The sequence below is a fragment of the Heloderma suspectum genome, chromosome 6 (genome assembly GCF_057233095.1).
Source record: "Heloderma suspectum isolate Gila_16-S chromosome 6, 16-S_ref, whole genome shotgun sequence".
Classification (NCBI taxonomy): Eukaryota; Metazoa; Chordata; class Lepidosauria; order Squamata; family Helodermatidae; genus Heloderma; species Heloderma suspectum.
Genome location: NC_139463.1, coordinates 120,113,593 through 120,141,566, shown reverse-complemented (window position 1 = coordinate 120,141,566; position 27,974 = coordinate 120,113,593). Strand labels below are relative to the sequence as shown.

The 27,974-nt window shown below is 47.7% G+C and overlaps 1 protein-coding gene across 1 annotated transcript; it reads left to right on the top strand.

Annotated features, from left to right (window-relative positions):
• Window positions 1–212: 212 nt before the first annotated feature.
• Window positions 213–26,034, top strand: LOC146342900 (vomeronasal type-2 receptor 26-like). The gene is made up of 7 exons (XM_084808067.1): window positions 213–381; window positions 8,426–8,585; window positions 10,491–10,782; window positions 11,502–12,040; window positions 12,664–12,820; window positions 25,402–25,533; window positions 25,999–26,034. The coding sequence occupies exons 1-7, from the start codon at window positions 216–218 to the stop codon at window positions 26,032–26,034; spliced, it is 1,482 nt and encodes a 493-aa protein (XP_084664193.1). The 5' UTR covers window positions 213–215.
• Window positions 26,035–27,974: the final 1,940 nt, after the last annotated feature.

Sequence of the window (27,974 nt, the reverse complement as noted above, 5' to 3'; positions counted from 1 at the left end):
AATGTTTACATAGACTAAGACGTGCCAAAATAAGGAACACAAATGGTGGCACCCATGGGCGCCGCCATTTGCGTACGCGCATTTTTTCTCTTTTTTTAAAATCAGCCGTGATAGGCTATGTAAACATTTACGTAGCCTATCATGGCTGACTGCAGGGACGCAAACGGCAGCAGCTACAGCCTCCGCCATTTGCGTCCCTGCTACCTAGTGGCCGGATGTCCGGCCACTGGCGGAGCCAGCCAGCAGCTCCGCAGAAACCCTGCAGAGCGGAGCCGGCTGGCCAGGATTCGGGGGGGAGGGACAGAGTGCCTCCCCCCCTGGCCAGAATTTCGGGGGGAAGGATGGAGCGCCTCCCCCCCACGAATGTCACCTTTCGAAAAGGTAAGTTACTTTCATACATCCCTACTATTATCTATAACATTTGTCCATCAATTATTACATTGCTTTTTTAAAAATAATTCCTCATCTCTTCTGGCTAACCTCTAGAATTTTGCATTTAATTGGGCATATCTCCCCCTATCGCTGTTGACTTTTGCTTTCCTTCTTTCTTGGGCTACTTCCAGTGTCTCAGCAGACAGCCATCTTGCCCTCTTGGTTTTCTTTTTCATTGGGATGTTTTTTGTTGCCGCCTCCTGAACAATGTTGTGAACTTCTGTCCATAGTTCTTCCAGGACCCTATCTACTAAGTCCAGTCCCTTAAATCTATTCTTCACCTCCACTGCAAACTCATTAGGAATATTAGTGAGCTCATATCTAACTGATCTGTGGGTCTTCCTTATTCTCTTTAGTCTAGGAGTGTACGAAAGTCACTTACCTGGTCTCGCAGCTTGCTTCGCGGTGGGGGGGAGGTGCTTTGCTGCTCCCCCCGAAGTTCAGGCCGGGGGGGGGACGCTTCCCACCTCACCCAGCTGAAATTCAGGTTGGGGGGAGGCTAACCGCCTCGCCCGGCTGAAATTCAGGCCGGGGAGGAGGCGCCTCGCCTCGCCCGGCCGCGACATAAAAAGTAAAAAAAAAAACGCCCCTGTGATAGGCTACATGACGATTTACGTAGTCTATCACGGCTAGATCTGCAAAGTCAGCTGTGATAGGCTACGTTAATCATCACATAGCCTATCACGGGTGACTTAAAAAAAAAAAGCGCGTACGCAAATGGCGGCCCCCATAGGGAGCCGCCATTCGCATTCCTTATTTGGTCGCTATAGTCTATGTAAATCTTTACGTAGACTACGGCGAAAATAAGGGCAACGCAAATAGCGTTGCCCTTATTTTCACTGTAGTCTACGTAATCTTTACGTAAACTACAGCGACCAAATAAGGAACGCGAATGGCGGCTCCCTATGGGGGCTGCCATTAGCCGTACGCGCCTTTTTTTTTTTCTATAAGTCACCCGTGATAGGCTACGTGACAGTTTATGTAGCCTATCACGGCTGACTTTGCAAATCTAGCCGTGATAGGCTACGTTAATCGTCACGTAGCCTATCACGGGGGCGTCTTTTTTTCTTTTTCTTTTCTTGGAATGGCAGCGGCGGCAGCTGGTCAAAAGACCGGCTGCCGCCCCCACCCCTGTCGAAGCTCTGCCGAACCGCCGCTGCGACCCGCCACCGGGAGTGACATTCGGGAAAGGTAAGTCCCATCCCGGGGGGGGCGGAGGGGCAGAGCATTTCTCCCCGAAACTACTTCGGGGGGCTGAATACGTTGGCACTCAGCCCCCCGAAGTTTCGGCAAGAAATTCTCTGACACCCCTACTTTAGTCTGATTCTAAATTGTGCAATCAGAAGTTTGTGATCTGAACTACAGTCAGCTCCAGGTCTTGTTTTTTATCGACTGTATAGATGTCCACCACCTTTGGCTACAAAGGATGTAGTCAATCTGATTATGGTGTCAAACATCTGGTGAAGTCCATGTAGAAATAAGGAATTATTGGATCTTGTGTAAATACATTTTGTTTGTTTATAAATTCAAGCAGTTGCTCATAAAAGAACTGCTGCTACTATACAGAGAAATAACAACTAGTGTGTTTCATGGGGCATACATAGGGTTGTGCTCTTTAGGGGGAGAAAATCCCCCAAACAAACGAATAAACAAATACTACTTCTATTTAAACCATTATAGACCATAAGAACATAAGAAGAGCTGTGCTGGATCAGACCGAGGGTCCATCGAGTTCAGCATTCTGTTCACACAGGTGTTGACCAGGGAGCCAAAGCAGGGCATGATCACAACAGCACCCTCCCACCCATGTTCCTCAGCAACTGGTGTCCATAGGCTCAGTGCCTCTGGTACTGGAGGGAGCACATAGCCATCAAGACTAGTAGCCACTGATAGCCTTATCCTCCAGGAATTTGACCAACCCCATTTGAAAGCCATCCAAATTGGTGACCATCACTACCTCCTGTGGTAGCGAATTCCACAGTTTAACTACGCACTGAGTGAAGAAGTACTTCCTTTTATCTGGCCTGAATCTCCCACCAATCAGATTCAGAGGATGACCTTGGGTTCTAGTATTTTAAGACAGGGAGAAAAATGTCTCCCTACCCACATTCTCCACACCATGCAGAATTTGTAGACCTCTATCATGTCTCCCCTTACCCTCCTTTTTTCCAAGCTAAGCAATCCCAGCTGTTGTAACTAGGGATGTACGGAAGTTCTGCCATGGATCTCGGGGAGGCCGAACGCCAACGCATTCGGCCCCCCAAAATTGGTGGTGGAACGCCCCCCCCCCCGGATGGGACTTACCTTAGGCGGATCTTCCTGGCGGCGGCGGCTCCGGCAGCGGCTGCAGCGGCGGTTCAGCGGCAGCGGCCGGTCTTCTGACCGGCTGCCGCCGCCGCCATTTCCAGGTTAAAAAAAAAAAAAAGTGATAGGCTACGTAAAGGTTTATGTAGCCTATCATGGCTAGATTTTAAAAAAAACACCGTGATAGGCTACGTAAATCTTTACGTAGCCTATCTCGGCTGATTTTTTTTAAAAAAAACGCACGTACGCAAATGGCAGCGCCCATGGGCACCGCCATTTGTGTTCCTTATTTTGGCACATCTTAGTCTATGTAAACATTTACGTAGACTAAGATAGTGAAAATAAGGGGAACGCAAATAGCGTAGCGTCTACACTATTTGCGTTCCACTTATTTTCACCGTCTTAGTCTACATAAAGATTTACGTAGACTAAGACGGCGAAAATAAGGGGAACGCAAAAAGCGTAGCGTCTACGCTATTTGTGTTCCACTTATTTTCGCCATCTTAGTCTACATAAATCTTTACATAGACTAAGACGTGCCAAAATAAGGAACGCAAATGGCGGCGCCCATGGGCGCTGCCATTTGCGTACGCGCGTGTTTTTGTTTTTGTTTTTAATCAGCCGTGATAGGCTACATAAACATTTACATAGCCTAACACGGCTGACTGCAGGGACGCAAACGGCGGTGGCTAGAGCCACCGGTATTTGCGTCCCTGCTAGCCAGCAGCCGGATGTCCGGCTGCTGGCGGAGCCGGCTGGCAGCTCCGCAGAATCCCTGCAGAGCAGAGCCGGCCAGCCAGGATTCCAGGGGGGAGGAATGGAGCACCTCCAACCCGGCCAGGATTCTGGGGGGAGGGACGGAATGCCTCTCCCCCAGCATCAGCATAATCTGCAGAAAGGTAAGTACCTTTTGTACATCCCTAGTTGTAACATTCTCTCCTAGGGGAGTTGCTCTAGCCCCTTCCTTGATCATCTAAGTTCCCCTTTTCTTCACCTGTTCCAGCTCTACAATAGCTTTTCTTAAGGAGTGGTAACCATAACTGGTCACAGTATTCCAAGTGTGGTCTCATTAGGGATGGCAGAGAATTTCTCCCCGAAACTTCGGGGGGCCGAGCGCCAACGTGTTCGGCCCCCCGAACAGGTTTCGGGGAGAAATCCTCCGCACCCCCCCTGCACCCCGCACCCCCCCTGGGACGGGACTTACCTTCCCTGAATGTCCCTCCCGGCGGCGGGTCCGGCTGGCGGTTCATCCGGTGTTCGAGCGGGGCGGGAGTGGCAGCCAGTCTTTCGACCGGCTGCCGCCCCCGCCATTGCAATGAAAGAAAAAAAAAAAACACGTCCCCTGATAGGCTACGTGACGATTCACGTGGCCTATCACGGCAAGATCTGGAAAGTCAGCCATGATAGGCTACGTGAATCGTCACGTAGCCTATCACGGGTGACTTTAAAAAAAAAAAAAAAAGCGCGTACGCGAATGGCGGCCCCCATAGGGAGCCGCCATTCGCGTTCCTTATTTAGTTGCTGTAGTCTACGTCAATCTTTATGTAGACTACGGCGAAAATAAGGGCAACGCAAATAGCGTTGCCCTTATTTTCGCCGTAGTCTACGTAAACATTTACGTAGACTACAGCGACCAAATACATGGATTTGTATAGGGGCAGAATGATGTTGGCAGTTTTATTCTCAATCCCTTTTCTACTTATGCCTAACATGGAGTTTGCCTTTTTTACAGCAGCTGCACACTGGGTTGACATCTTCATTAAGCTGTCCACCACAACCCCAAGATCTCTTTCCTGGTCGGCCACTGGTAGCTCAGGTCCTGTCAGGCTATACTTGAAGTTGGGATTTTTTGCCCCAACATGCATCACTTTACACTTGCTTACACTGAACTGCATTTGCCATTTAGATGCCCATTCTCCCAGTTTGGGGAGACCCTTTTCGAGCTCTTCACAATCCCTTTTTTGTTTTAACCACCCTAAATAATTTGGTGTCACCCGCAAACTGGGCCACTTCACTGCTCACTCCTAATTACAGATCATTGATGAATTCATGAAATTAGAGTAGTCCACTTGTGTACAGTTGAAAAACTACCCACCCCCCAAAACACCACTATGAAACTTTGAAAGCTGAATAAAAAACATATGAAAGTCAAAAATATTTGCTGACAATAATTTATGGTAGGAGAAAGAGGGAAGGGAGCTATGGGAACAATCCAAGCAATTATACAATTCAAGGTAAGTCTTCAAACAACAGCCATGAACACATTCAATCTGCTTCTATACTAGGGATGCACGAAAGTCACTTACCTGGTCTCGCAGCTTGCTTCGCGGTGGGGGGGAGGAGCTTCGCTGCTCCCCCTGAAGTTCAGGCTGGGGGGGGAGGCTTCCCTCCTCGCCCGGCAGAAATTCAGGCCGGGGAGAAGCGCCCCGTCTCCCCGGCTGCGAACTTCAAAAAAAAAAAACGCCCCTGTGATAGGCTACGTAATGATTAACGTAGCCTATCACAGCTATATCTGCAAAGTCAGCCGTGATAGGCTACGTTAATTGTCACGTAGCCTATCACGGGTGACTTTGAAAAAAAAACGCGTACGCAAATGGCGGCCCCCATAGGGAGCCGCCATTCGCGTTCCTTATTTGGTCCCTGTAGTCTACATAAAGATTTACGTAGACTATGGCGAAAAGAAGGGCAACACTATTTGCGTTGTCCTTATTTTCGCCGTAGTCTACGTAAATCTTTACGTAGACTACAGGGACCAAATAAGGAACGTGAATGGCGGCTCCCTATGGGGGCAGCCATTAGCCGTACGTGCTTTTTTTTTTTTAAGTCACCCGTGATAGGCTACGTGATGATTAACGTAGCCTATCACAGCTGACTTTGCAGATCTAGCCATGATAGGCTACGTTAATCGTTACATAGCCTATCACAGGGCGTTTTTTTTTTTTTAACTTTTCTTGTAATGGTGGCAGCTGGATGAATAATGTGGTAGGTATTTGCAATTTTCTCCTGCATTGCCATTTTCATTTTTATCATTTTTATTCACTTTTTATCACCCACTCCCCCTTCCAATTGCTTCCTCTCTAAAAAACTTCTATTCTCCTTCAGAATTACTTGACAAAAAAAAAAATATGCTCAGAATCTAGTCCCCTGATCATCTTTGTTGCCCTCCTCTGCACCCTCTCCAGCTTGTCTGCATGCATCCTTCTTAAAGTGTGGTGCCCAGAACTGGACACAGTACTCCAGATGAGGCCTAACCAGTGCTGAGTAGAGAGGAACTAGTACTTCCCGGGATTTGGAAGCTATGCTTCTATTAACACAGCCCAAAATAGCTTTTTCCTTTTTTGCAGCCACTTCACATTGTTGGCTCATCTTCAGCTTGTGATTTACCACCATTCCAAGATCCGTATGGATACCCATAGAGTGGATAAGTAGATGCAGGATCAAGCGGGATGCCTATGTCTACTATCCTAAATGCTCCAGACTTCAAGTATTGTAGGTGTAGCATTTCCAAAATGTACTGAAATAGAAGACAGGAAAAACCTTTCCATTGAACATGTTGTGTTAAGGGCTTTCTATTTTCACCCAAACTCCAAAATGCTGGGAAATCACAGCTGTTAAGAGCCACACCTTTGACAGATGTGTACTTTCACCAATATGCAAATGGCATGGCATCCTTAGGGACGGATGGACCCACTCGCACTTGCCAAGTTCAGGCAGTCTCCAAGTCGCCGTCGCCACCTGGCTCTGTGTGAGCCTTGGAAGGCTCGGTGAGCCGTGCGGGAGGAACCTGCAGCTCCCACTCCTCGATGCATGACCTGTTTTTGCACCATTTTTATGCAAGATGCCGGCTTGCATCAAGGAGCAAGAGGCTGTGGGGGTGTCCCCTGCCACCACCGCTGTAGCAGAGGGGGGATGAGGAGATGAGAGGTGCTCCCTTCTTCCCTTCTTGTTCCTGCTACTGTGGCAGCAGTAGCCCTGGCAGCAGTGGGGACAGGCTGGTCATTTTACATAAAACTACTGGCCTGTCCCTGCTGCAGCTGCTGCCATTGCCACTGTAGCAATAGTGGGGTGGGAGGAGGAGAGGAGAGGAGCACCATCATTCCCCTGATGTCCCTGCTACCATGGTGGAGGTGACAAGTGGCTTGCTGAAGGCCTAGGTGCCCGTGAGCTTGCCTGACTCAGCAGGCACTGAGGTGATCAACTGCTGGGGTCCATGGCCTGGTATCCAGGCATCCAAGCCAGCGATTTCTCACCAGGCTTCAAACACCAACTGGACACCCACACCATCCCTAGGTATCCTATGCTGCTTTTAATTTCAGCTTTGTTTAGTCCCAGATTTGTCTGTTCCCCAGAATAGACAGATGGAGTCTATGCAGTTGAAGCTATAGATCATAGAACTCATGGAATCATAGGGTTGGAAGGTGCCTTCAAGACCATCGTGTCCAACCCCCTGCTCAGTGCAGGAAGCCTCATTCCCAGGTGGAATCCCATCCAAATACTAAACAGGGCTGACCCTGCTTAGCTCATGCACCTCAAGCTACCATTTGATCTTACACATGTGTTACAAGAAATCTGGTCTGTATAAGACGACAGACATTTCATGCAGGACTGTAGGAAAGAAGAGATCGATGTAGGTATTCAAAGATTCACTCCAGGTATACACACTGCTTCATTTTCCATTCACTGGGGCCCACCATTATACTGGACAATACTTCAATGTATACAGAAAAATAGACTTTTAGAGAGTGGGTAGACTGTCTCTCCAGTAGCTCATTCTATTCAATGTTGTTGTTGTTGTTGTTGTTGTTAAATACCCAATACAAGAAAGGACATTGATTGAAGCAGGGTTGCTAAAAATATAAAGTCACAGAGTCCAACTGGAAACATTTTAAAGTAGTCTCAATGGTTTAGAAGGGAGCTCTTGCCATTTGGGGGTGGGGGCGGGCATAGGGAGACAGAGATTAATAGTGCAGTCATATCCATGTCCAATCAGAAATAAGTCCCACTGCGTTCAATGTGTCTTGCTCCTGAGAAAATGTGCTGATGCATCAACAAAATAGTTTGGCAAAATGAAGCCGGGAACAATGTTGGGAGGGTCATGGGTAATTTAATGGGTGGGATCAATAGAATTACTGGGATAATTGCACCCTTTTTTGGTCAAGTCACAGTTTCTCTACAGACCTATTTGTTTCCAAAAGTACCACTCAGGTGCAAAGGTCTGAAGTGGTAATTTATTTCTATAATTATACAAATCAGTATAATTGGTTAAACTGTCAAAACCTTAAGGCAGTTTCAAAAGGCCCTGAAAAGCAGTTGATAAGCAAGCATAAAAGTGGTAATAAACAAAACCCATGTGCCAATGTGATCTGGGAGTATGGGCAGGAGGAAGGCAGAACTAATATCTGACAGCCCACACCCCCCTTTTTGAGAGTTTCACCTTGAATTGAAATTGGAATGTGGGCAATCTGAGTTAGTATTCAAGGCACTGATGATGCTACTCAAGCTAAAAGTAGGGCGGATACATTTTAAGAGGTGTATTGGCAGAGTCAGAGTCAGGCACCCTCCAATGTAGCTGAACAGGGAGTTCCTGTTTATCGATACAGCGGAGCATGTGTAAAGGGAAGCTTTGACATAAAGATGTTCTGGCTACTGATGCTTCTGCTTCTACTGTCTCCCATTATGTGCAATGTAGATACTCCGAAGTGCCTTCTGAAGGATCCCCTCCCTGTTCCACATGAGTGGTATCAGACAGGCAACTACGTCATTGGTGGGGTTGCTTCTCACATCATTTATGTTTTCTATGAAATTACATTCAAGGATCACCCTTCACAGAAGCTGTTTCAGGTTCCACAGTAAGGACCTCCCCCATCTTCTGTGCTTCATGTCACAAAAATGATTTATATGAGATTATGAGTAAATGCATGCTCGAAGAAAGTGCATGGAGGATTGGCCAAATCCAAGGCCACTCCTCCACCTCAATTCCTCTTTTGAGTTTCCGGCATTCTGCTAAGATTACAGTAATTTATTTATTTATTTATTTATTTATTTCATTTCTATACCGCCCAATAGCTGAAGCTCTCGAAGTAAATGTGGATTTCTTCTCTGATGATACAGTGTAGGCATTGGGGAGGATATAGAACACCCCCTGAGCATTAAGAAAATGGATGGAAAGGGGGGGAGGTTCAAAAGTCAACATTAGTTGTGACAATACATGTGGAAACGGATGTAATTTGCAAATAGAAACAACACAAGCAAATGTGTTTTCAGGAATATCAGAAAGTGGTCACGGTTGTATATACTGGAGTTTAATGTTTGCCTAATCAGAGGCTGCTAAATATGCCACAGTCATGAGCTTGGGGCACGAGTTCAGTCTGCGAGGAAGTTCAGAACTGAAAGTTTGATGGAGGAAGAAGCAAAGATAAGGAAACTGAGAGTCAGAGTTCCCCATTCTCTGCTGCTGCCTGTGTTAACAGAATTAACGCATTGTCATTTATGTATTTATGTATTCATTCATTCATTCATTGAGGTAGGTTAGGCTGAGAATCAGTGACCGGCCCAAAGTCACCCAGTGAGCTTTATGGCCAAGCGGGTCTAGAACTCAGGTCTCTTGACTCCCAGTCCAACACTCAAACTGCTACATTACACTGACTCTCCCTTCTGACACTAGGGATGTACGGATTTTATTAAATCTGTCACGTCTGTGTTTCATGGATTGTCAATCATCTTTCATTCCATCGTATGCTCATTGATGGAATCTATTTTGTTTTTAGGGATGCATGAGGATTTTGTTCCACTTACGCACATATGCATTAGAAGAACTAATGCACATTAGCACAACTGTGTATTCACACACATTCCTCTGAAAGATAAACATGGTCCTCATGTCCACAGAATCCGTGTGACTCAGAAAAAGCAGGTCTGTTGCAGAATCACAGGTCAGATTTACAGAAATCCAAACTCATTAGTATCCATTGCAGATTTCTCTGACCTAAAAAAATCAAGTAGACCAAAAAAGAAAAGGAAAAAAAAAAGTGTTTAAGCTTTAATGGGATATAGTGAAATTCATTCAGTGTGATCAGTAGTCACCTAAGTGATGGTGCCTTATCACTGCTGAGGTCAGAGAAATAAAGAAGAAAAAAGGTTTATTGCATGTATGTGTTCTTTTTCAAAAATTAAAAATACTTTTTCTATCACTCTTCATCCTTCTTGATATCTGGACAGTGTACAAGAATATGATAAAAAGGGTTTGTTTGTTTTTTTTAAAGATAAAAGCAATAGAACAACATGGCAAAGGCAACATATTTGAGCAAATATAATAAACAGACAGATCGTCTTAAAAACTAAACATGCATGGGCTTTGACCTGGCAAAGAAAAGATAGCAATATGAATGTGAAACATATTTCCTTGGGATGACATTCTACACAAAGAGAGCCTGTTACAATGTGATCCACAAAAGTCCAGCAAGACAGAGGACAGGAGGTGTGTGTATATGTATACCCTAAAGTCAGAAGGAATTTCACTATCACCCTACCCCAAGATATAACCACATGTGTCAATGATATTATGCAGAGAACAAATCCTGATATTCTGATGCATCATCAATTACATTTGGGGAGGAGTTTATTAGATCAGAAACGCCTGCGACAAATAAATGGATATTCTTCCATCTAAACCACTAAGAGACAGAAATGTCAGGGACTGTAGCATGATGGCTTACATTTATTTCCCTAAAATAATATACTATCTTTATTGGCAGTGTTGTGACCAGTTTCTACCAACATGTCCTTGCCTTGGTGTTTTCCATAAAAGAGATCAATGAGGATCCCAGGATCTTGCCCAATATCACTCTCGGGTTCCACATCTATGACAGCTACTATGATCTGATGATGACCTATCGGACCACATTGGACCTGCTCTTCAAGTCGCATAGATTTGTCCCCAACTATAATTGTGAAGTCCAGAAAACCTACATAGGCATCATCGGGGGACTAGGCTCTGATACCTCCTTCCGTATGGCAGACATTTTAAACCTTTACAAGATTCCACAGGTACAGTAGATAAGTGAATTGGGGTGTGGAGGAATTACACTGTTCTCTTATCATTTAATGTATGCCTTGGGGTGCAATCCTATGTCTGCTAGTAAGCGGCTAGATGGCCATAGGGTAGGTCAGTTCCTGGGAATCGACCTCAGAGCCCATGCTCTGAGGTTGGTTCCTGGAGAACAGACCCCCCCCATCCCTTCCCGTGCCTCCTCGTAGGCAGCATGGATCGTCCCTGCACTCCGTGCTCATAAGAGCAGCATGGAGGAGCAAAAACAGGACATTCCTGGGGGAGGGGAAGTCAGAAATCCAGTACAGCACATCCGATGTGTCATCTGGCCACCACTTCCCACACTCTGAGGTCCTGCAGCTTGATAGCCAAAATCGGCTGTCTACTCCTGAAAGCAGGGCTGGGGGAGCAAGGATGAGATCCACTCCTCACTGCTCCTCCCACCATGCACTGGATAGGCAGTCGCCCCTGGGGTCGGAGGTGACCATCAGTCCTGATAGGATCACTCCGTTTGTGTTTCAGGAGAGATATAGGTGACAGAATAAATAATACCAGAAATTGCATTATATTCCCATAATATGAGAAAGAGAAACAAGAGAAGCTCTTGACTAACTCTTGCCATTCTTACAACTTAATGAATGTATCTTGTATAAACAGGAAAATGCATGAAGAGACTGCTCCTAACTTATCTGTACATTATCTGTGCTTTTTCTTTTAGTTCACTTATGGCTCATTTGCCTCAGAAGAGAGTGAAACAACTCAGGTCTCTTCCTTTTACTGCATGGTCCCAAAGGAAGGCCATCAGTATATGGGAATTATCCGGTTACTTCAGTATTTTCAATGGACATGGGTGGGACTCCTTGTGGTGGATGATGAGAGTGGAGAACATTTCTTGAAGACCCTGGAGTCCTTGCTTTCCCAGAATGGAATATGCTCAGCCTTCACAAGAAGAATCACAAAACAAGCCCATTTGGATAAGTGGAATGAAATGCATGATTTATTCTTAAAAATGTATATAGCTTTCACAGATGTTAAAGCCAGTACATTTATCCTATATGGAGACTCTTTGACCATTTCCTGGCTGAGAACGACTATATTTCTACGAGACCCTGAAAAAAGAGAAAGTATATCATATGCAAAGGTGTGGATTATGACGACTCAGATTGATTTCATATCAACGGGTCTTGAGAGAAATTGGGATTTTCAGCTATTCCAAGGTGCCATTTCTTTAGCTATTCAATCAAAAGATGTTCCAGGGTTCAAGGAATTTCTTCAGACTATAAAACCTTATTGGATGCAGGGAAACGGTTTTTTCAAAGATTTCTGGGAGCAAGCATTTGACTGTTATTTACTAGATCCCATAGTCTCAGTGAATGTTGATGAAAGATGTACTGGAGATGAGAGGCTAGGGAGTCTCCCTGCAGGTCTTTTTGAAATGCACACAACTGGCCACAGCTACGCAATCTATAATGCTGTCTATGCCTTAGCTCATGCTATGTCCTTATTGTACACCAACCATAGGGCAATGGTGTGGAGAAGAAGTGTTGATCTTCAGTCTCTGCAGCCTTGGCAGGTAATGTCTCCATCACCATGTCTTATTTCAATGATAATACTAGTACAAGCCTACAAGGTGAGAAGAAATCCATTTTTCTTCTTCTGAAAAACTGGTGAAAGGTGTTTTACACCTTTTTTCACTGACAGAGATTTGCTGATAGAACATTTTCTCATATAATGGGAGCCTGAAAACAATTTCAGTCTGCAATCACCAAGATCTTATAAAATCTCTCTGTCTTATCCTCTTTCAACAAGCTCCACATGTTTCTTCGTCGCATTTCGTTTAATAATTCAGCAAATGAAACTGTGTCCTTTAATGATAACAGAGTAATGGGAGGTGGATTTGACATCATCAACATGGTCACATTTGCTAATAACTCCTTCCAGAGAGTGAAAATTGGAAGGGTGGATCCCAATGATCCTGAAGGAAAGGAATTCATCATTAATGAGGATATGATTTCATGGCACAGACATTTTAACCAGGTATGGATTCAGGGTACACTATGTCGTATGGCAATTTTCCAAATGGGTAACTAGGGTGTAAAATATCCAATTTTCCGACTGTCCTTATGAATGGTCATCATCTCTAGAAGCAAGTCAGTACTATCTAATGATTTCAAAAACTACTTGCTCCATGAATGTGCCAATTATCCCTATATCCATTCAGAATCATATTATGTTTTCAACATATGAATAATGAAATCATGTCAAAAAATGATGATTCATACGTAACCATATTTAAGCCTTACTTTAGAGATCAAATCGCCAACATTCACTGGATGATGGAGAAAGCAAGAGAATTCCAGAAAAAACGTCTATTTCTGCTTCATTGACTACGCTAAAGACTTTGATTGTGTGTAGGGGTGCATGAAAGCCACTTACCTGGTCTCGCAGCTATTCGCGGTGGGGGGTAGGCACTTCGCTGCTCTCCCCCCGAAATTCAGGCCGGGGGGGAGGCTTCCCGCCTCGCCCGGCCGAAATTCAGGCCAGGGAGGAGGCGACTCGCCTCGCCCGGCCGCGAAATAAAAAGTTTTTTTTAAAAAAAACGCCCCTGTGATAGGCTATGTGACGATTAACGTAGCCTATCACGGCTACATCTGCAAAGTCAGCCATGATAGGCTACGTAAATCGTCATGTAGCCTATCACGGGTGACTTTAAAAAAAAAAAGCGCGTACGCAAATGGCAGCCCCATAGGGAGCTGCCATTCACGTTCCTTACTTGGTCGCTGTAGTCTACTTAAAGATTTACGTAGACTACGGCGAAAATAAGGGCAACGCAAATAGCAACCAAATAAGGAACGTGAATGGCGGCTCCGTATGGGGGCCGCCATTAGCCGTACGCGCTTTTTTTTTTTTAAGTCACCCATGATAGGCTACGTGATGATTTACGTAGCCTATCACGGCTGACTTTGAAAATCTAGCCATGATAGGCTACGTTAATCGTCATGTAGCCTATCACAGGGGCGTTGTGTTTTTTTTAGTTTTATTGGAATGGCAGCGGCGGCAGCAGGTCGAAAGATCGGCTGCTGCCCCCGCCCCTGATGAAGACCCGACGAACCGCCGCCGGGACCCGCCTCTGGGAGGGACATTCGGGAAAGGTAAGTCCCGTCCCGGGGGGGGGTACGGGGGGCGGGGGTGTGTGGAGAATTTCTCCCCGAAACTTCTTCGGGGGGCCAAACATGTTGGCGTTCGGCCCCCCCAAGTTTCGGGGAGAAATTCTCCGCCAACACTAATTGTGTGGATCACAACAAACTGTGGCAAATTCTGAAAGAGATGGGAGTACCAGACCATCTTACCTGTCTCCTGAGAAACATGTACGAGGGCCAAGAAGCAACAGTAAGAACCAGACATGGAACAACCAATTGGTTCAAAATTGGGAAAGGAGTATGACAAGCTGCATATTGTCACCCTGCTTATTTAACTGATATGCAGAGTGCATCATGAGAAACGCTGGGTTGGATGAATCACAGGTTGGAATTAAGATTGCTGGGAGAATTATCAACAACCTCAGATACGCAGACGATACCAGCCTAATGGCAGAAACCGAAGAAGATCTAAAGAGCCTCTTGTTGAGGGTGAAAGTGGAGAGTAGGGATGTCAGAGAATTTCGCCACAAATCTCGGGGAGGCCGAATGTCAGCACATTCGGCCCCCTGAAATCAATGGCGGAACAGTCTGCCCCCCCAGCCCTCCCCCGGGACTAAGGATGGACGAAAGTCCCTTACCTGGTCCCTCAGCTTGTTTCGCGGTGGGGGGAGGCGCTCCGGTTCTCCCCCCGAAATTCAGGCTGAGGGGGAGGTGCCCCGCCCCACCCATCCTGGCCAAAATTCAGGCCAGGGGGGAGGCGCCCCATCCCTCGCTGCCAAAATTCAGGCCAGGGAGGAGTGCCCTGTCTCCCCGGTCATGAAATAAAAAAGTAAATTAGAAAAAAAACACACGTGATAGGCTACGTAACGATTTACGTAGCCTATCACGGCTAGACTTTCAAAGTCAGCCATGATAGGCTACGTAAATCTTTACGTAGCCTATCACGGATGAGTTTGAAATAAAAAAAATGCGTACACAAATGGCGGCGTCCATGGGTGCTGCCATTTGCGTTTCTTGTTTGGGCAGGGGTAGTCTACGTAAAGATTTACGTAGACTACGGCGAAAATAAGGGCAACGCTATTTGCATTGCCCTTATTTTTGCTGTAGTCTATGTAAATCTTTACTTAGACTACCCCTGCCCAAATAAGGAATGCAAATGACGGCGCCCGTGGGCACCGCCATTTGCATATGCGTTTTTTTTTTTCAAACTCAGCCGTGATAGGCTACGTGAAGATTTACGTAGCCTATAATGGCTGACTTTGAAAATCTAGCTGTGATAGGCTACGTAAATTGTTACGTAGCCTATCACGTTTGTTTGTTTGTTTTACTTTACTTTGTAATGGCGGTGGCGGCAGCTGGTTGGAAGACCGGCCGCCGCCCCCGCCCCCACCAAAAAACCACCAAAATGCCACCAGGACTATCACGGCTGATTTAAAAGAAAAAAAACGCACGTACGCCCATGGGCGCCACCATTTGCGTTCCTTATTTTGGCACGTCTTAGTCTATGTAAATGTTTACGTAGTCTAAGATGTGCCAAAATAAGGAACGCAAATGGCGGCGCCCATGGGCGCCGCCATTTGCATACCCGTGTTTTTTTTTCTTTTAAATCCGCCATGATAGGCTACGTAAACATTTACATAGCCTATCACGGCTGACTGCAAAGATGCAAATGGCTGCAGCTATAGCCGCCGCCATTTGCATCCCTGCTAGCCAGCGGCTGGATGTCCGGCTGCTGGCGGAGCCAGCCGGTGGCTCCGCAGAATCCCTGCAGAGCAAAGCTGGCCGGCCAGAATTTCAGGGGGAAGGGACAGAGCACTTCCCCCACACCAAGAATGTCACCCTTCAAAAACGTAAATGACTTTTGTACATCCCTAGGGGAGAGTGCAAAAGCTGGTTTGAAACTCAACATTGAAAAAACGAAGATCATGGCATCTGGCCCCATCACTTCCTGGCATATAGAAGGGGAAGAAATGGAAGCAGTGACAGATTTTATTTTTTTGGGCTCCAAGATCACCACAGATGTTGACTGTAGCCATGAAATTAAAAGACACTTGCTCCTTGGGGGGAAAGCTATGGCAAACCTAGACAGCATAGTAAGAAGCAGAGACATCACCTTGCTGACAAAGGTCTGTATAATCAGAGCTATGGTTTTCCCAGTAGTAATGTATGGCTGTGAGAGCTGGACTATAAAGAAGGCTGAGCGCAGAAGAATTGATGCTTTCGAACTGTGGTGCTGGAGAAGACTCTTACGAGTCCCCTGGCCTGCAAGGAGGTCACATCAGTCAATCCTAAAGGAAGTCAACCCTGACTGCTCATTGGAAGGACAGATCCTGAAGCTGCAGCTCAAATATTTTGGCCACCTAATGCGAAGAGAAAACTCTCTGGAAAAGACCCTGACGCTGGGAAAGACTGAAGGCAAAAGGAGAAGGGGACGACAGAGGATGGGATGGCTGGATAGCATCACCGATGCAATGAATATGAACCTGAGCACACTTCAGGAGAGAGCGAAGGACAGGAAGGCCTGGTATGCTATGGTCATGGGGTCACGAAGAGTCGGACATGACTTAACGACTTAACGGCTGAACAACAACAACAAGCCTTACTTAAATATGGTATGGTAGGGGCCTAGGTAATCCACAAATCCCTCTCCTCCAAGAGGCCTCCATATGTGTTTTTTAAATAGGAAATAGTACTGCATAAGATCTTCAAATGGACTATTAAATGTATGAATATCTACCATCCTAAACTTATTTTCTATCTCTGTCTAGGTGATTCCTGTGTCTGTCTGTAATGACTGCTGCCACCCTGGTAATCAGAAGAAAAATAAGGAAGGGGAAAAGTTTTGCTGCTATGATTGTGCTCCATGCCCAGAAGGGAAGATTTCAAACCAGACTGGTAGGAGACATAGTACTCCAACTTTTCCATCAGACAGTGTTTGTTGTTTCAGATAAATTGACACTGAAATGGGACTTCTTTCTATTTTTTTTTTTTCAGACATGAAGGATTGTTTAACCTGCCCCGAAGATCAGTATCCAAGCAATGCCAGAGATGGCTGCATTCCCAGAGTTATAACCTTTCTGACTTATGAGGAACCTTTAGGGATCAGTTTAGCCTCAGTGGCTGTTTCATTCTCACTGATCACAGCCCTGGTGCTTAGAACTTTTATTAAGCACAAAGATACCCCCATAGTCAAAGCCAACAACCGGGACCTCACCTACATTCTCCTCATCTCCCTCATGCTCTGCTTCCTCTCCTCTTTGCTATTCCTTGGCCAACCTGGGAAAGTGACTTGCCTCCTCCAGCAACCAACTTTTGGCATCATCTTCTCAGCAGCTGTTTCTTGCATTTTGTCAAAAACTACCATTGTTTCTCTTGCATTTAGAGCTACCAAGCCTGGATTTAGGCTAAAGAAATGGGTGGGGAAAAGACTGGCCCATTACATTCTCCTCCACTGCTCCCTTATACAAGCAAGTCTTTGTACTCTGTGGCTGGCAACCTCTCCACCGTTCCCCGATTTTGATATGCACTCTGTATCTGAAGAAATCATTGTGCAATGTAACGAAGGTTCCATCTCCATGTTTTACTGTGTCTTGGGCTACATGGGCCTTCTTGCCACCTCCAGCTTTATTGTAGCATTCCAAGCCCGCAAGTTACCAGACAGTTTTAATGAAGCCAAGTTTATTACATTCAGCATGTTGGTGTTTTGCAGTGTGTGGGTCTCCTTTGTCCCAACATACTTGAGCACAAGAGGAAAAGACATGATGGCTGTGGAGATCTTGTCCATCTTGTTTTCCACTGCTGGATTATTGGGATGCATCTTTTCTCCTAAATGTTACATCATTGTGTTGAGGCCTGAACTGAACAGCAGGGAGCAACTAATCAAGAGAAACATTAAATAATCTGTCTATATTTCTATTATGTCTGTTGCGTAAGGTGTTTAAGAGTAGATAGGTTAGTATCATCTATTCAGCATTGTTCTGTCCTCATTCGCTACATCTCCATGCTCGGCGTTGGGGATGGGGAAAGGGGGATGGTCCCAGAGGCAGGGAGGGGATATCATGGAAACTGCTTTAGGCAGATTCCTATGGCAGCTCCAGGGTCCTTCCCTCCCCCTCCCTGAAGCCACACTGTGGATAGGCGAAAATGCAGGGTGGACAGAGCACAGAGGAGAAGATCCCTGCTGCCCTCCAGCCTCCCTACATAGGATAGTCAGTAGCTTCCGATTTCAGAGGCTGGCAACTATCCTTATAGGATTGTGCCCTAGTTGAATTTGGAGCTGCATCCAGTCTGCCCTTGCACTGTGGAAAGTGGAGTGGATTTTGAGACAAACTGCTAAGGATAAAGAAGTGTTTGATGTTCTGTTGGTAAGAAGTTCGTCTTTGGCGTATGGTGCTGTTTATAATTAATGGAAATTTCTAGTAAGAAGATGGGTACACTTCTTTCAAAGGATGTGGATGACTAGAGGATTTTTGTTGTCATCACCAAAAGAACAGGGGGATTTTGACCTGAGAACCTAAGTCAGAGCCCCCCCCCCCAAAAAAAAGGGGGAGCAGAAAAGAAAGAAAAACAGGACATTGAACTTATTTATAGTAACTTGATAAAGGCTCAAAATAGTCAAAACTGAATTTCACCCATGCTCGGCAGTTGTGACTGGAGTCTGAAATAGAAGTTTTCTATTGTGCATTCTCACCTATGCATTGATAAACATGTGTGTGTGTGTGTGTGTGTGTGTCCATGTGTCCATGTATACATTCACTGTTTTTAATACATTGAGCAAAACAAATATACTGTATGCATAGAGTAGGTCTTTGTTTTGGTTGGATGTATTGGGAAGCACCAGTAATGGTCTGAAGGTGCATGATTCAGCTTGGGCTTTGGGCTTACACCAAATCTTATGCATATGCCTACTGTGTATGCCTCGCACAACACCTACTAGAAAGAAAACAGGCACAGGTTCTTGCCCATCTGTGAACATACGTAGTTCACAAGGTTGAAGTGAACAGGTGTTAATGTGTGAACAGGTGTTTTTGATGGTGGCTGACATAACACCTGTGGCACATATTTGCACCAGAAGGCTTTGCATTTTGCACGAATCCTGCACCAACCTAATAGGCCACCTTGCAAATATGTATCCAATAACAAAGAGTTATCGGTAGGGATGAATGGGTGCCCGCCCCCATCCAAGGGCTGTAACCTTGTGTATATTTGCTGTTCACACCACCATTTTGCGTAAGAGCAAATATGCGCATATCTGTGCCTGCATTACCCCCCCCCCTGCAAAATGGTGGCTCCAGAGATCGCCAGACAGGCCCAGGGTGAGTGAAGGTGGCTCAACGAACAGGGAGGGGGCCTGAGTGGGACAGGAGGCCTGGTGGGTGTGGCTCGGGGCAGTGGGTGGGTGGGATCTGCCATATTCCAGGACCTGATGAGGTGATTGCGCCATGCCTAGCTATTGGTCTTGCACATTTTTTTCTCATGAGTGGTAACTCTTCTATTCTACAATTTTCATAAAGAATCAAATACATTATGAAGATACGTGTTTGCATTAAGTTTGAATCAGTTTGATTCTAACATAGGCATTCTAACTAGGGGTGTATGAATCCCAATCACTCGGGTCCACTGGGGGTCTGCGGGGGGGGGAGGTGATCCTTTCCTCCCCCTGAAATCCTCCCTGGCCAGCCCCACTCTGCGGCGAGTCCGCGGAGCCACCGGCCGGCTCCATCCACTGCCAGACTTCTGTCCACTGCCAGTAGTGTCCAGCTATGCTGGCTGTCATTTGTGTCCCGAGACTGGCAGTGGATGGCAGCAGATGGACCTGGACGTGGCCAGTGGCAGGTAGGATCCAGCTGGTATGAACTTTGCGGAGTGGTGGAGGTGAGTGGTCCATTCCGCCACCAACTCTGGGGGGGGGGTCAGATTCTTAGAATCCAGCCTCATTGGAGTCCGTGGCGGAATTCTCTGCCATCCCTAATTCTAACAGAATCATTCATACTAGCATGACTAAGCTTGCTGACATTAGAAAATCAAAGTAGAATACCTTCCCAGCTAAGCTCAGGAAACACAAGCTTTCTGCTATCTCACTGAAGATAGCAAAATCAGATAAGAAAGTGTACATGTGTGGAGCTCATGCTCTGTCCCTCCCCCTGAAATTTTATCTGGCCGGCTCCGCACCATGGAGATTCTGCGGAGCCGCCGGCTGGGGCCGCCCGCAGCCAGACATCTGGCTGCTGGGCAGCCTGCAAGGACGTAAATGGCGGCGGCTGTAGCCGCCGCCATTTGCGTCCCTGTATTTTGCCATGATAGGCTACGTGAATATTTACGTAGCCTATCACGGCAAAAACAAACAAACAGCGAACACAAATGGTGGCAGCTACGGCGGCCACCATTTGCGTTCCCTTTTTTGTTTGCCATGATAGGTTACGTAAATATTTACATAGCCTATCATGTAAAAAAAAAAAACTAATGCAAACGGAGGCCACTACGCCATTTGCGCCCCTCTCTTTTGCTGTAATAACCTAAATATTTACGTAGGCTATCATGGCAAAAAAAAAAAAAGGGAATGCAAATGGCGGCCACCATAGCTGCTGCCATTTGCGTCCCTGCCAAGCCATGATAGGCTACGTAAGTATCTACGTAGCCTATCACGGCAAAAGGCAGGGACGCAAATGGCGGCTGCTATGCCATTTGCATCCCTGCCTTTTCCCATGGTAGGTTACGTAGATACTTATGTAGCCTATCATGGCAAAGAGCAAGGGCGCAAATGGCGTAGCAGCCACCATTTGCGGCAGCAGCCCAGCAGCAGCCGGAAGATGACCCAGAGCCGTCGCTGCCACTGGAGCTGCTGCTGGAGCCACCGCTGAAGCCAGGTAGAGTCCGTGCTGGGGGGATTCCGCGGGGTGGTGGGGGCATTGATCTGTTCTGCCACGGACTCTGGGGGGCCAGATTCTAATGAATCCGGCCTCACTGGTATCCATTGTGGAATTCTCCAACATCCCTATCACCAGGACACAATCTCAGTCCTCATCTTGGCTTATCTGTACTCCTATTTGCAACCAGCTCAGACATAGCATTAGGTAAGAGTAGGGATGTACGAACCCCTTACCTGTTCCAGTCGGGGCATCTGCTGGGGGAGGGAGGTGCTCCATCCCTCCCCCCAGAATCCTCGACGGGGGGGAGGCAATCCGGTCCACCCCTCCGGAATACTGCCTGGCCGGCTCTGCTCTGCGGCGGATCCGTGGAGCAACCAGCCAGGTCCGGCCACAGCCGGACTTCCGGCTGAGGACGGGCTGCTGCGAGCGCAAATGGCAACTGCCATAGCAGCCGCCATTTGCATCCTTTGAGGCTGCCGTGACTGGCTATGTAAGAATTTACAGTGAAAACAAAAGGGAACCGCAAATAGCGTAGTGGGCACTATTTGCGGGTTCCCTTTTTTTTCGCCATAATTGCCTACGTAAAATATTTATGTAAGCTAGAATGGCAAAAAATAGAGAACGCAAATGGCGGCCGCCATAACCGCCGCCATTTGCGTATGCTGGTTTTTTGTGTTTTTTGGGGGGGGAGGTTAGCCGTGATAGGCTATGTAAATTCTTACATAGCCTATCACAGGTCGAAGGACGGCAATGGCGGTCGCAGCAGCCTGGCCGTGGCTGGCCAGGAGACCAGCCACCACTGGAGTCGCCACCGGAGCCACCAAATCCGCTGCATCCACCCCAGGTATGTGCCATCCCGGGGGATTCCATGGTGGGGGCAGGAGGCTGTTCTGCCACGGATTCCGGGGGGAATCACTGGAATCTGTAGTGGAATTCTCCGCCATCCCTAGGTAAGAGATGCTTTAATGTTTAAAGACAATACTCCTAAAACTAAACTTAGAATGCTTTAAAGATGTGTTTTGTTTGCAAATCTGATGATTATTCCCACTGTGTACACTTGATGCTCTTATAACATGAAATGTAAAAATTCCTCCCAATTTGAAAGTAAATGATAAAGACATGCATGATCTCCAAGTCTCCTATGTTAGTTTTATTTGTGTTAATACATGTCCAACATAAGTTTGCTAGAAGATTCTGCCATAGACCTCTATGGGGCAGTAACAACTAAATAACCTTTGATCCACTGCTCAGAATATCACCAAACCAATAAAAGGGTTGCTTTAATCAAGGTTCCTGTATTACGTACATAATTAGTTTTCAGCAAAATGTGACAGAAATTGTAAGGCTACTGTGGTGGCCCAATGTTAAGAGTGAGTTGACTGAATCACATTCTAGCATTATAATCAGAAATGGGAGTGGGGAGGGGGGTAGATTCTATTATTTATACTGGGAAAAATGGCTCAACAGATCGAACTGAAACTTGGCAGTGTAGGATAAGTCAGTTTGAGGATGGTCCATGCTGATATTGATCTAGGAAGAGCAAGAAATGGCTTATTTCTAGGAATGCAAATTTGACAAGTGCCCAACAGAAGTTTGACAAGAGTCATCTGTGGTTGTTTTGTTTTGTTTTTCCCATAAACTTATATGGGGTTCGCTTTTTAGTAACATTTCTCTACATGTACAGTAAATTTTGGGAAATAGTTCATCATCTTAGGTAAGTGAGAAGGTGTAGTATATGCTTTGCCCCAGAGGAAATATACAGTATTTGTAGATCCCCACCCCACCCCCAGTGCCATTGCGCGCAGAGATGGGTCAAAGAAGAGTGAAACAACAAGACTTGGGTTGAAACTTGGGCCACATTTATTGAAAATATCTGCAAAGGGGGACCTAGGACAGCCAGCTGACTGTGCCAGTGACTAGCTGGGACTTCTTGGGTGACAACACACCCAGCGTGAGAGGTGGTGTCGATCCCGCCACCCCTCCGGTCTGCCCCTTGTGTGGAGGTAGACCTTCCCCTGTCACCCCCTCCCAGTGCCACACAACACCTGGGTGAGTGAGGAGGGTTGGTCTCCCAGGCAACCTTTACCCCCCCGAGCCGCACCACCTGTTTGGGGGGCCTCAGGCATCACCTGTCACCATAAGGTGCCTCTGCATGCACACCATCCCTAATCTCTTTCTGCTTTTGCCCATCCTAGCCACCACAGGAGTCACAAGCCTAGTGCTTGTGAAACTCCCCCCACCTGCATTGAAGGACTTCTCACAGGCCCCTTTGCAGATCAGACAGAAATACATTGTTCTCTGCATTTGACAGGTGGACACCGTCCAGCCTGTAAAGCTCCCTCCTTGTCCACAGAAGTTCCTGGTGGGTGGTAGGGATGGCGGAGAATTTCTCCATGAATCTTCGGGAGGCCGAGTGCCGACGCATTCGGCACCCCGAAAGTGAGGGGAAATTCTCCGCCGTCCCCCCCCCCGGTATGGGACTTACCTTTGGCGAATGTCCCTCTCGGCGGCGGGTCCCGGCGGTGGGTCCCGGCGGCGTTTCGGCGGGGGCGGGGGCGGCGGCCAGTCTCCCGACTGGCTGCCGCCGCCGCCGCCATTGTACAGTAAAAAAAACAAACACACACCCGTGATAGGCTACGTGACGATTTACGTAGCTTATCACAGCTAGTTACGTAGCTTATCACTTTCCAAAGTCAGCCGTGATAGGCTATGTAAATCGTCACGTAGCCTATCACAGGTGACTTTGGGGGAAAAAAAAGAACGTATGCAAATGGCGGCACCCCATGGGCGCCACCATTTGCGTTACTTATTTGGACAGGGGTAGTCTATGTAAAGATTTATGTAGACTACGGAGAAAATAAGGGAACGCTTATGTAGACTACGGCGAAAATAAGGGAACGTGCCAAAATAAGGAACGCAAATGGTGGCGCCCATGGGGCACCGCCATTTGCGTACGCGCTTTTTTTTTTTTCCAAAGTCACCCATGATAGGCTACATGACGATTTACGTAGCCTATCATGGCTGACATTGGAAATCTAGCCATGATAGGCTATGCAAATCATTACGTAGCCTATCACGGGTGTGTGTTTTGTTTTGTTTTTACTTTTTTTTTTGGCGGCCAGGGAGACAGGGCACTCCTCCCCGGCCTGAATTTCTCTGGCGAGGGATGGGACGCCTCCCCCCCAGCCTGAATTTCGGCCAGGCGAGGCGGGGCACCTCCCCCCTCGCCTGAATTTCGGGGGGAGAACCGAAGCACCTCCCCCCCACCGTGAAGCAAGCTGAGGGATAAGGTAAATCCCTTTCGTCCATCCCTAGGTGGTGCATCCACCACCACATTGACATAGCCCCCAAGTCATTTCTCAGGTAACTGTCCAATGTACCCTATCAATGGCAGCATCATTCCAGGTCTTCCAATGGATCCTCTGGAACAATGATCACCACATGGCTACTTCCCTGACAGGTATGCCGGACCACCTGCGAATGCACCAAGGCCTGTTTGATCAGGTCTGTGCCTGGCTTACAGCCCAAGTCATTCCCTCCTATGTGCAGCAGCTGGACCTGTGGAGGAAGAATGACCAGACCATGGTGGAACAGGGCGAGGAGGAGGGACTCCCACCACATGCCCCGTCTCCCAACCCCCTGGATCGTGATGTGTTGGGGTAACTGAAGCTGAGATCCGAAGGCCGACATAGAAGCCCTTCATGCAGCCAAACACCATACTGTGCCCACAGAAGAGCACCCAAACAGCGGACGCTGAGTCCAACCGTCTAAGAAGTAAGAACATTAGGGCAAGCGAAGGGAAAATTGTATCAGGAAGAAGCAGCCAAATTGCGAATGCAAGGCCAGAATACTTCAAAGCCGATGTCAGGGTTGGATCGGAGCCCAGAGGGCCCCAAAGCAGTTCTGATTCTGAGGGAGAGATAGAAATCATAGGAGAGGAACCTGTGTGCTGTTCAGAGGTGCAGCCAGGGGGACAGCCCCTCTTGGTACACATTCCGGAGAGTGATAGTGACCCTGGAAGGGAGAGGGAGGCACAACAGCAGTTTCTGGACTCTAGGCACCAGCGCAGTGTCAAGCAGGAGATGGTGGGCACTGAGAGGAGGCATTCAGCCCGCTTGGCACAACAGCAACAGCGGCGCCCCGATGCCCCACGGGAAAGGGGTGGACTCTCTCCTCCCAGCCCATAAGTTCAGAGGTTTCCTGCCTTCCCCTCCAAATGTAGATCAACTGATTCCTAAGGTTAGAACCCCCAAGTAGGCAGCTCTCTTAGGTCTCACTTGTAGGATCAAACAATTAGCATCTGTAAGCATCATTAGGTTGAATGGGAATAAAGCCTTAGAAAACAGCCCTGTTGTCTGCATGTTGAATCTGGCTACCTGAGGATTTCAGAAGGCAGCAGGGGCGGCCTCCTGACAGCTGTTTTGCCACTGCTATTACTTACCCGTGAGAAAAACCTAAAGCGGCTGCTATGGAGACTGCTCAATGAAAAAGGGGGATTCTGAGTTGAAAAGTACCTCGGCCAAGCATGCTAGAGCTGATGTGGTGACTGCCCAGATTGAAATTTTGTCAATGGTGAACTGTCAGAGTGACAAAACAGGGGTCTCCCCAGACCTGCGGCATTCCAGTAAAAAACCCCATGAGGACCCTGTCGGGGCATCACCCCAACTCGGCCGTCGACTTGCACTTGGCCGTGGGCCACTGCCGTGCCCTTGCCGTACTGATCGGTTTGACTTCTGAAGGCGTAGGTGGATTACAGTAGGACAGACCTGTATACCGTAGTATCTCAAGGCCCTCCCGGATAAGTCAGACCTGGGAGCCCGAAACCCCGAAATCCCACCAGCCCCGAAGAAGGCCGTAAAGGCTGCTACGTGGAACAGGGAAACATCATTAGGGGAGGGCAAATGGAGGGCCACAGTCTCGGAACCCAAAAAGGGGCCCCTGGAGAGAGAGAGCACCTAGAATCTGCTAAAGCAGGCGGCAGCCTTACCGTGACCAGACTCTGTATGCCTAGCCCTGAAATCTGACTTGGAGTCAGTAAATCAACTCGTCGTGGCCAAGAGGACTAGAAACTTATGGCTCTGGCAGACACCCCCTTGTCACTTAAAGAGACACAAAATTGCAGCAATTGATGTATAGGTAAGGGCCATGAATTCTGTGACTGACGTTAGCTCCTAAAGCATGGAACTCCCTACCTGCTCTGTCGTAGGTGGCTCCTGTACGGGCCCTGAACCAGAGGTTATGACACACATTGTGCAGGTGAATGCTTGGACCAATGACATGGCCCCCCCAATTTCTGGAAGATGGAGAATTAATAACATACACAGTGGCCATGTTGTCATACCAAGAGGGCTACTGACTTGGCTATGAGGTCAGCCCAAATGCACATGGCTAGGTAAATAAGGAAGAACTCTAGAAAGGCAAGGTCCTGACAAATTCAGGTGGTGGCACAACACTCGGGCCACTGCTCTGGGCACTGCCAAACCTGCAGTATGATCCCAAAACCCAGGGCACCCGAGAGAATCTGTGGGTCGGCTTTGAGGAGCAACTCGTGCCTCCAGGAGAAGACTCCATTAAAGTTCCGCAAACTTGAAGCCAAACCAGCAGATCCAAGCGCAGCATAAATTATCCTGCTTTGATAGGTGTGGCTACTGCATTCCCTGCATTGCCCAGCAAAGGAGGCACAGGAAGGCATGGCCCGGGGTCACTACCCTGCATGGGAAATTGAAGAGTGCCCTACAATGTCTTGCAGGGCTCCTAAAAGAGACCTTAAGGAGAATAAAAATGCCTGGACCTGTGCCCGAAGGACCAGAAATTTGTCTGGAGGGAGGGGAGAACATCGGTTAAGGGCAGCCAACTCGATTCCCAGGAATGTCAATGTGGTAGACGGGTCCTTGGTCTTCATGAGCAAAAGGTAGGGGTATACGAAACCCCACTTACCTGGCTTCGCCGGGTTCCACTGGGGGGGGAGGCACTCTGTCCCTCCCCCCAGAATCCTCACCAGGGGGGAGGCACTCTGTGCCTGCCCCCAGAATCCTGGCCAGCCAGCTCCGCTCTGCGGCCAAGCCGCGGAGCCGCCAGCCGGCTCCGGCTGCCCGCAGCAGACATCCGGCCACTGGGCAACCCTGTAGGGACGCAAATGGTGGCTGTCGCAGCCGCCGTCATTTGCGTCCCTTTCTTTCACCGTGATAGGCTACGTAAGTATTTATGTAGCCTATCACGGCAGGGGGAAAACCCAAGCGTACGCAAATGGCGGTAGCCGCCGCCATTTGCGTAAGCTGGGTTTTTTTCCCCCATGCCGTGATAGGCTACATAAATACTTACGTAGCCTATCACAGCCTCCACAGGGATGCAAATGGCATCCCTGCATTAGCCGTGATTTACGTAGCCTATTACGGCTCAAGAGGAGCAAGCGAATGGCGGCTGCAGGACGTAATACGTAAGTATTACATAAATACATAAGTATTTACGTAGCTTATTACGGCTCAAGAGGAGCAAGCGAATGGTGGCCGCAGGACGGCTGCCATTTGCACAGCAGCATGGACGGGAGCAGGTAAATGTTCCAGTTTGCATACCTTTATTGGGGTGGGGCAGTGGGCACTTCATCCCGCACACCTTTCGTGGGTTGGGTGGGCGGGGGCTTCGTTACACGACAGGTTTTGGGGGGCCGAATGCACTGGCATTCGGCCTCACCGAGATCCGTAGCGGAATTCTCTGACATCCCTAGCCAAAGGGACACTGAGGTCAAAGGAAAAGAAACAAATACTTGCATTAAGTCTGAACACTGAGTCCGTCTTAGGACTGTATGTAGGACATGCCCAACAGGTACCAGAGGCCGGGATCCCAGACCAAGAAAACCATCTCGTTGAAAGAGGTGTTTTGCACTGAACAATAGGGATGTATGAAACGACTTACCTGTTTCATTTCATGACATCCGTGTTGGGGGGGATGCTCTCCATCCCTCCCCCTGAAATCCTCGCTGGCTGGCTCCGCTCTGCGGCGACTCTACAGAGCCACCAGCCAGGGCTGCCCACAGCAACATCTGGTCGCTCCTGGGCTGCACAGGGATGCAAATGGTGGCTGCCGTAGCCTCCATTTGCATCCCTTTTTTTCGCCATGATAGGCTACGTAAATATTTACATAGCCTATCACGGCAAAAAAAAAGGGAACACAAATGGTGTCCCT